Raw genomic sequence first — 9,982 nt, forward strand, 5'->3', positions numbered from 1 at the left:
GGCCCTGGGCCTGAGTAACCCCTGCAATACAGAAAGGTACTAGAGTAAAGAAACTTCAGAGAACCATGGCATCCTCGAAAAGGATCTCATGATAGAGGGCAGCTAATTCTGGCTATTACCAAATAATGAGTGCAGAGTATGTCTACTATGTCACCAGCCCCTTCCCTAGCCTTGTTATAAGAGGGAGGACAGAGGGAGACATCCTAGTAACTAAAACTGAGACTGGATGCTAAGTGTGTAGTTACCTGTATCTTGTCCAACTCCAGCAAGTACTTCAGCCTAGACACTGCTCTTGAAATGAGGTAAAAGAAAGCAAAGAGAGCCCAGGCAACCCCTCTTACCATGGCAGTGGAAGAAGAGGATCATCACCTTCAGCAACCCCTTCCTTCTTACCCACCTCCCTTCCCAGCCAGAGATTGGGGGAGAAGGACGAAAGGGCTGGGCAGGCTTCAACCCTTCTTCAAAGAAAAAGATTGGGCTATCTTTCTGGGTTTTAGAAAACCAGGCTTCTTGCACCCCATATGTAGAAAGCTTTACTGCACCCAACAATTTAGCTGCAGTTGTCTTTGCACCTGAATTGAATTTGAACGACTCCACAGTTGAAAAGAGAAGTCTCTGAGGTTCAACCAACACCTCCAAGCTACTTCCCAGAAACAGCAATAAGCTGTTCTCAGCAAGAGGCTACACTCATGAGAAACCTGCCAGGAGAGGAGAGCGCCAATCATGTCTCCTAAAATCAAGGTTCATCAATGCGCAGCATTCTGGTGTGCAAGCAACGAAGGATAGAGCTTTACTTCCTGATACCAGCAACCTCCTAAAAATTTCTTCTTATCCTGATACCTGTCACGGCAAAAGTCTGTTAATATGTTCAACCAAAGGCTGAGCCACAAGACAGTCCTGGACAGATGCCACACCCATAAACTCCATGGTGTTTGTCTCAGAAGCAAAGAAAGCAACACCTTCCTAGTGGGGTCTCTCCAACAGATCTCATTAATATGTTTAAAATGAAAGTGATACTAAACCTATTGCAAATTTACTGTTACCAAGATACTTGATCAACTTTTAGTTTTAACATTCCCTACCATGGAGCTAGTACTAGGCTGGGCCTAACTCTCATGAGAGTGGTTGTGGCATTTAGGTAAATATTTACCACATTTTCAACTTCATTTACTAGAAAGCAGCAGAACATCCTCACTAGACAGCACCCAAAGAAAAACCTCACTCACACTCTAGTAAAATTTTCTTTGAACCATTATGGCATTTTGGACTTGAAAATTTAATTTTCCTGTGTTTTTAAAGTGTGTTTAAAACATTTCTGCATTCATTATATTAACAAATAAATACTAATTGAGACAGTGGACCCCACCCTTATATCCTACAATCTGGGGACCACAGTGGTAAAGTGAGGTTTTGATGGGGAAAACACATAAGGAGTAAACGACAACAATTGATTAAACCTTTGCTCCTCCAAGACCCCCACCTAACTAGCCTATGACAGAGGTCTTTATCTACCCCTAGACCCCTATCTAACTTAACACGGGAGTGCATCCTTACCTAGCCCCACACACCCACCTAACCGACTCTAGGGACTGGTTCTTACCTAGCCCTTAGAAGAAGATGGAGGGCATTTTCCCACACTACCCACCTAGCCTAACCTCGCACACCAAGTCCTTACCTGAGAATAGACCCCGCATACCTAACCTAAGTCACTGCTGGAAATAATAATAATAAGGTTGCAACCTAACCAACCACACCTAAGGCACCAGGTTCTTACCCTAGTGCAAATTGGAAATGTTTGAGAACATTCTAAAAACTTTTAATCTGAATGAGAACTTTCAATGGGATTATCATTCATGTATTTCACTCATTTTGTGTTTTCCCTTCACCCAAAAGCGCCCACCTTCTCACTGTGGTCCCCAAATTACGGGATATAAGGTTGCAGTCCAAATTCTAAATGTACACTTTTGCTAACAAAATGAATGTCAGGAAAATGATATTTACAAGTCCAAAATATGATGATGGTTTAAAGTAAAATAATACCCACCCACCTGCCATCAGTCTACAATCAAGTTTCAATGACAGATTCAAGGGGTGCTGTGGAACATTATATAAATGGCAAAAAATTTGTAATGCCACAAGAACCAAAAATTACTTCTTATGCAAGAACGCTTTGGTAGAACAATAGGGTAGCTCGTTTGTTGACGGCACTATAACTTGACTTTTTCTACAGTTTTCTGGTTGCTAATTGGCGAATTTACCTTTCATTTTTGGCACTCAAGTCTAATTAACCTGTAATTTCCCAAAGAACGGTTCATATCCCGGGTCCGGCAAGTGCAATAACTTGTTAACGTGGTAAGTACCCAACCGCCTCGGCCCAGTACTAAGCACTGCGTAAGGGACATTCCATTTGGCCGACAACAAACAGATGCACCGCCAGTATCAGAACTCTAAACGTGTAGAAAAACCAGTTGAAAGGTAATTTGTTTTCTAAAAAGCTGTCCACGGTGAGTTAGATTGTGGCAATTGACGTTTTTCTATGTTATTTTACTTGCTTTACAAGAATTTAAAGTATTTTTGTCGCCGATTGTAACTAAGCCAGATTGACCTTTGAAGATTACATGACTTGAATTCCCTAACGCAGGGTAGGTCTGGGCCAGCATTCCGCTGGAAAGGTCGCCCCCCCACCTCCATAGCTAACACGCAAAATTGTAACCAGTAAACAACCTCTAGGTACGTTATGTTGGTATTTTTGGGGTGTTTACTGGTTATAATTTTGCTGTATTAGCTATGGAGGGGTGGGGGCTTGCCGGAAATGCTGGCTTAGACCTACCCCTGCGCAGGGGCAATTCAAGTCGCGTGAGTCTTCAAAGGTCAATGACAGCTTAGTTACAGCCGGCCGACAAAACATTACTTTAAATTCTTGTAAAGCAAGTAAAATAACATAGGAAAACGTCAATTGCCATAGTCTAGCTCACCGCGACAGCCGGCTTTTAGAATTACAAGGTAAAACAGGCGCGGAGCTAATATACAGAATTACCGAACGCTTGTGTGCACCTACTGACTTTACCAGACAGTGACTTGGGCATTAATATATTTGGCAAAACTGAATACTACAACTGCACCCCTCTGGTTCGGTGACTGGCAGTTTATGAGCAAAATAGGCGCCGTGTTTAATACCACCCTCGAGGAAGAGCGTAATAACTGAGCAGTAAATACTTTTAACCTTTGCCAAGGACATAAACATAAACAAAAACATTGCCTAGAAGAAAATATTCCGTTTGGTGACTGGTGGGCTCTAAAACTTCCCTTGTGTGGAATTCTGCTCATGTTTCCATTGTTCAGTGTTACTCGGGGTGGTTGAGGCGAAGCCCTAAGTCAGGTTAGGAAGATAAGGTCTGGTCTGGTCATGACATGGCATAACGTACATGTGTCTGTCATTCTCAACTGGCTCCAAAAATTCATCATAGCCTATACACTTAATTACCTTACAATTATACCTTTCTGTCTTTCATGAACATGTGTGTTCGGCTAGGTTCGTCTTGAAGCTCTCAGCCTAAATTTATTTCTCAGTGAGTAGGGTATCCGTGCCATAGGACAGGCCTAGTTAGCAACAAGGTAGCCCTAGAACCCGTTGTCTATCCCTTAAATAGTTTCTGAGCATAACAACTAAGTAAAGAGACTTGGATACCTGTCTAAAAATCCTCCTAATTCGACTACTGATATGAACCATGCAATGACACTACTATTATAGACAATAATTCGGGTATATCTACCAAGGTTCCGAATGCATAGGGTCCGGCATACAGACATGATCAAGGATCCGTTCACTTCATGTAGCATTTTTTGACAATAACACTACTGTCGGTCGGTCGCTAACACAGACTGAGTCTGACTGACTGCATCAATGGGAAATCCAACTAGTTCTCTTTTCCATTAGATCATTCATCAAATTTAATGCTTTTCATCCCAAATCTTACCTTCTGAACAACAATAAATAATATTACAATGAAAACATTTTGAAAACCTTTATTTTATGATACTTTTAGTACTTCATTTCTTATCATCCTTGGTTTCTCTGTATATCTTTATGACAAAGGATGTAGGGGAAGAAATAAAGCATATTTACGTCAATTTTAACAAAATCAGTGAAATTTTGATGCATATATGATGTTGCAGTTATCTGGATGTTCTTACTGTTGAAGCCAAGATTTCAAGAGTTAAAACAGCAAGAGTAGGTGTAATCACAGCTTAAAGTGATGTAACGATGTAACAACTGGTACCCTGTTTAATTAGCTGGTTGGCATGAGTCCAGATGTCTGCATCTGGACCCCTATACATTTCTGATACTTGCCACACTTACGCCGTCAGTAGCAAGGTATTTGCCGGAAAAGGCCACCTTAATCTGAACTAACCATTGTTAAAGCACATCTCGGTCTCAAATCCGCCTCCCCAACTCTCTCTCTCTCTCTCTCAGTTTACTAAATAGTTATAATTTATTCCATTTGCAAGTGCACATTCAACATATACTATGCGTATGTATCTTTAATTATGTGAGACATAGGTGCATCTATAAATATCAGGGAGCTAAAAAAAATAAATTACCCCCTTTACACACACACACACACACACACACACACACGCACGCGCGCGCGCGCGCTCGCGCGTGCATACACTTACACGCAAAGATTCCAGTGCCAGGTCAACAAACCAAACTTTCAAACAAGCAATCCACACAAAATTATGGTTGAACATCGAAATGAACAGACCCTTGTAAACAATACATCCGAAAGTGATAGACAGATTTCAAGCATTTTCAAATCATAACACAGTACATGAATTATGTTTTTTTATTTTATTGACTTTTTTTCTCTTCCAAACTCATTATCACCTTAATTATTTGATTAACTAGAATCGCTGTTTAGCACTCATTAAAAAATTGTTTGCAAATCCGTTTTTAATTTCACGAATCGAAAACTCCTGCTGCTGACCCAGCATTGGAAAAATTCTTTTTCTTTTTACTTTGGGCACCCTGTGGTATTGGAAATATTAATTACATTAACTGTGCCATGACAGACTACTTTTCCCTTTCAACAGTGGTATCCTTAGAGGTTTTCCAAATGCACGGGGAAACAATATCGGTGTTGCTCATTGTTTAGCAGACATTCTGCACCATAAGATACAGATTTATATGTATAAAATACAGTATTTCCTGCTTCCTGTGAACTTTTCTTTCTGTTTCTCTTTATAGGTCATACTTTCTGAAAAAAATAGGTGCTTTGCTGATGTCTGCAAAGTTCTGCATATGATTCTTTTTTAAAGAGCCACTATTCGAGTGACTTCGTCTATGACCCGAGGCATTGCAGCTCCAGAAAATTTCTAATGCCATTTGCACTATTTTTATTAGCAATTATTTAACCTTCATTGGATAATCCATATGATAAAATGTACCAATGAAGAAACAGAAAATGTTCAATGCTTTCATATTTGATATTATGCTAGAATGTCAAGTGCTACACATTCTTTTCCCTCCCACCTTACCATGGAGACAGATTGTATCTTGACCACCCATCATTCCAGTTATTCTCATTATTTTGCCTTTGTCCTGCACATCGTATTAATAATAATAATAATAATAATAATAATAATAATAATAATAATAATAATAATAATAATAATAATAATAATAATAATAATAATAACACATTACAGTCTTCTCCTTGCAAATGGATGAAATATTATAACTGATTTGCAGCTTTTTCGAACAAAAAAATTATTCAGGAGCAAGCAATTTACCTGATGACGTGAGCGATTTAAACATTGGTTTTTGCACACACTTGGGAACGGTCTTTAATCAATAAACTGGTTAGGAATTTTATTTGGTTTTAATATTCATCAAACTTACCAGACTATCATACCAGGGATCATGTATTATCAAATTCTTTTGTTATGCTCAAACAAAAGGAAAAGAAATGATGCACAAACAATAGGAATGGTGCTTGCTTCAGAAGGTTTGAAAGGAAGCAGTGGATGAAAAAGAAAAGAGACAACAAATAAAGAAAATCATTTATTCAAGATGCTTTACGTATGGGAGTCATTAGAGGAGGGTCAGTGTACCCCTTGTACAGGCCAGTGCTATATAAAAAATGGAAGGATCTTATTCGACCTCAGTATTGAATCAGAGTTGCTATTCTGGTCACTTTCTCATCACATTCTCTCGAAAAGTGAGTTAAACATATTTTTATTTATTTATTTATTTATTTATTTATTTATTTATTTATTTACTTACTGACTTACTTACTTGTTTATTTACTTATTTTACAAAAAGTACTCACTCTCTATAAATCATGGTATTCAGCAAAGCTTTCTCTTTCACGACCATAATTTTTCTTATGTCTGCAAGATTTGAATTTATATTTCTTTCCAGTTATTTCCTTTAATGGTCTGAGTTACTTATCACTATTTAGGTCACTTTATCTGTTAGAAACTGCTAGGTATTTCTTTTCCAGAATGCTGGCAAAGGTCTTCGCTGTTCTCGTGGTAATGGTAGCCATTGTATCCTGCTTTGCAGCTGCCGAACAAGACCTCCCAGCTGCTGAGAGACAGGTAAGGGTTTAGTAACTCTCCAAGAACTATAAGCATGGTTCTGAAATTTAGTGAGATGAGTAAAAAATAATATTTCGACGTGTTCTTACATGCATATTGGGCCAAACGAAGACGACTGAAAAAGTTTTGATGGTTCTCTTCTCAGGAGATGGCGGAGCTTGCAGCACAAATCTTGCGAATGACCCGCGGTCCCTGGAGTGCAGCAGAGGCTCACAAGAGGAACTCAGGAATGATCAACTCTATTTTGGGGATTCCCAGAGTTATGGTTGAAGCTGGAAAAAGATAAGACGACAATCTAATGAAATTTTAGCTAGACAAAACAGTTGCTTTTGTTTTGTTGTGAGAAGCTACCGCAAAGACATCGATAACAGAATTTGATAACTTTATTTTTATCTTCATGAACGGAATGGTAAAAACTAAATTTGAAATTCCTTGAACTGTCTAAATAAAGAGAAATACCATATCCATATGCTTTCCTTTTCTTTGCAGGCTAAGATATTTATCAGTAGAAACACATACTACATAAACGTTTTGTTTTCTTGGTCTTCTCTCTCATTCTCGAGAGAAACCAAGACTCGAAAACCGATCCCAGCTTTAACTACAAAGTTTTTCGTCGGATGTGATTTTCCAGTCAGCTACTGATGAGTTCACTATTCTAGTTAAACAACATAACAACATACAAGCAAAAGATGTTAAACCACGTTACTGTAGAAAGAAATGTAATACTTATTACATATAATAAAGACCATGCAACATACCTTATTGTCGCTTTTACTTGTTATTAGTTGAAAGGCTACGTAAATCCTTATGGCTTTACTTATATAAAATTATACAATTACCCACCTTTAAAGTACTGCAATATATATACTGTATATATATATATATATATATATATATATATATATATATATATATATATATATATATATATATATATATATATATATATATATAGTGTAATGTTAATCCATTGGTCTTGTGAAATGGATAATAACCAATATTTGTGGCTTAATATTTGTAAATAAAATATGTCATGGTGTTATGTGACAAAATTCATATATATACATATACAGTATATGCATATTTATGCATATTATGCAATTATGTATATATATATATATATATATATATATATATATATATATATATATATATATATATATATATATATAAAGCATAAGTAAATACATACAAGTCCACAAAAGGCAAAGAGTTACGAGATTCTTTCTCTACAGTAAAGTTAATATTGGGATGTTGGGCACTGATGAACTCTAAAAAGGAATCAGCATTGAAATCACGCTAAACAAAGCAAATGTCTAAATAAAGGGAAATACCTTCTATACAATAAAGGGTGGAAACTAAGGGGGCCACTTATCAAATACTGTCTCCTCCAGGGAGTCCATAAAAGTATTGGCTAAGGTAGGACCCAAGGGGCTTCCCATTGCCGTCCCTTCCACCTGTCTGAAACAAGAATCGTTGAAAAATGAAGACAGTGCCCCGCACGGCTAATTCTAAAAGCTTCTGGAATAAAGGTTTATTAAAACTTTTAAACAGGGGAATCGGGAGAAGGCAAAAGTTTTTGAAAATAATCCCAATCGTCTCCTCAACAGGAACATTAGTAGACAGGGATCCAATGTCTAAGATGACCATAAAAAGGTCAGGGTCCTGTTTCAGAATATCCTCCTTAAAATCAACAGCACTTTTAGTTTCTGTAAAAGAAAACTATTGAGATGGCCTTGTCTGTCCGTCCGCACTTTTTTCTGTCCACACTTTTTCTGTCCACCCTCAGATCTTTAAAGCTATTGAGGCTAGAGGGCTGCAAATTGCTCTGTTTTTCATCCACCCTCCAATCATCAAACATACCAAATTGCAGCCCTCTAACCTCAGTAGTTTTTATTTTATTTTCAGTTAAATTTAACCATAATCGAGGGTCTGGCAACGATATAGGACAGGCCACCACTGGGCTGTGGTTAAAGTTTCATGGTCCGCTGCTCATTAAGCATTACACCAAAACCACCGAAAGATAGATCTATTTTCGGTGGCCTTGACTACTGTATACGTTGTACAGAATACTCGATTGCGCTGAAGAAAATTCGGGGCATTTTTTACTTGTTTACACCATATCATTGGTAAGCGGTTCTAACAACGGAACTAAATACTTGGCAAGTTTATAATTTGGTGTATTTCACGAGGAAAGTATTGGTTTAAGTGGGACGCCCTCCTTGTGGATCTCTGGGAAAGCCACACATGATTCCGGATGTGGAACCTGTAATGAGAAGGTTTTGGAAAGTGTTTTCATAAATGACGTTGTTGTGTTTGAGTGTTCTGCGGAACCTATTAATTTTGTCTTCTATTTTGGTAACGTTTTGTAAATTAGGTGTTCCAGAATGCTGAAATCCTGATGAGTCATTGAGAATTGAGTGCAGTTTGCTCATACAGTCATATATATATAAAACTAGTGTTCCCTTACCCTTGTCAGGACACACAATGATTATATCTTCGTCTTTAGCTAATTCTCTCAAAATACGTAGATCCTCGTTTCTAAAAAATGAAGCCCATCTAGTTTTAAGGTCTTTATAAAATTTATTAAATTTATTGAGATGAGTAAAAATGAATACTGACATGGCAATACAGTATTGCTGAAGTTCCCTGGTCAGAAAGATCAGCCAAGGCAGACGCTACATCATACTGAGAACCTCTGAGAACAACATTTGAAGATGTACTGTCGAAGGGCTAAACCAAATGATTTATGGAAGTAAAACTTGGATTAGTATTGTGTATGATCAGCACCCAAGGTCCTTTCACCTATGTGAGACCTGGGAGAACCAGGAAAATGGCCTGCTAATGGCTCCGCAAGTAGACCTATAGGCTCCACCAAAATCCCTTCCCTAGTTCTCATACGCCAATGACAGTCTATCAAGAACTGAACAGAGCTTAAACACTGGCAAGTGTCTAGCCTTTCAAAAAGTACATAGGCTATCGACATCTTCATCAATCGTATTTGCTGCGGTCGAGGATATTCTTCTAGTATTGTACATTCTCATCATTTCATCTTGGACCTAATACCCAGTTCAGCCTTATGTCTTTATAGCGCCAAAAGTTAGGAAATTCCAAAGAATTTGCGTTTCAGTTAAATTCTTATGATAATGATAGTAATCTCGTTCATAAAGCGGACTTCAAATAGAACTAGGATTCTCAGAAAAACGAGATATAATTGTGTAAAGGTGAACTATCCTTGAATTTCTTTCAAGAAAAACTATCTTCTTTGCAACCAATGAGATTTTGTTCTATTTCCAGTGTAAGAAGAGGTAAATAAATGAAATAAACATACTTATATAAATCTTAATTTTTGATAAGTATTCTAAGAAACAATAGAAAC

The 9,982-nt window shown here is 37.6% G+C and overlaps 1 protein-coding gene across 1 annotated transcript; it reads left to right on the top strand.

Moving 5' to 3' along the window:
- The first annotated feature begins 6,083 nt into the window (after positions 1 to 6,083).
- Positions 6,084 to 7,366, top strand: LOC136836094 (pigment-dispersing hormone type 1-like). Its single transcript, XM_067100059.1, has 3 exons — positions 6,084 to 6,221; positions 6,507 to 6,603; positions 6,749 to 7,366. Exons 2-3 carry the CDS (start codon positions 6,508 to 6,510, stop codon positions 6,887 to 6,889), a joined length of 237 nt encoding a protein of 78 aa, XP_066956160.1. The 5' UTR covers positions 6,084 to 6,221; position 6,507; the 3' UTR covers positions 6,890 to 7,366.
- Positions 7,367 to 9,982: the final 2,616 nt, after the last annotated feature.

The sequence above is a fragment of the Macrobrachium rosenbergii genome, chromosome 56 (assembly GCF_040412425.1).
Source record: "Macrobrachium rosenbergii isolate ZJJX-2024 chromosome 56, ASM4041242v1, whole genome shotgun sequence".
In the NCBI taxonomy this organism is placed as follows: domain Eukaryota; kingdom Metazoa; phylum Arthropoda; class Malacostraca; order Decapoda; family Palaemonidae; genus Macrobrachium; species Macrobrachium rosenbergii.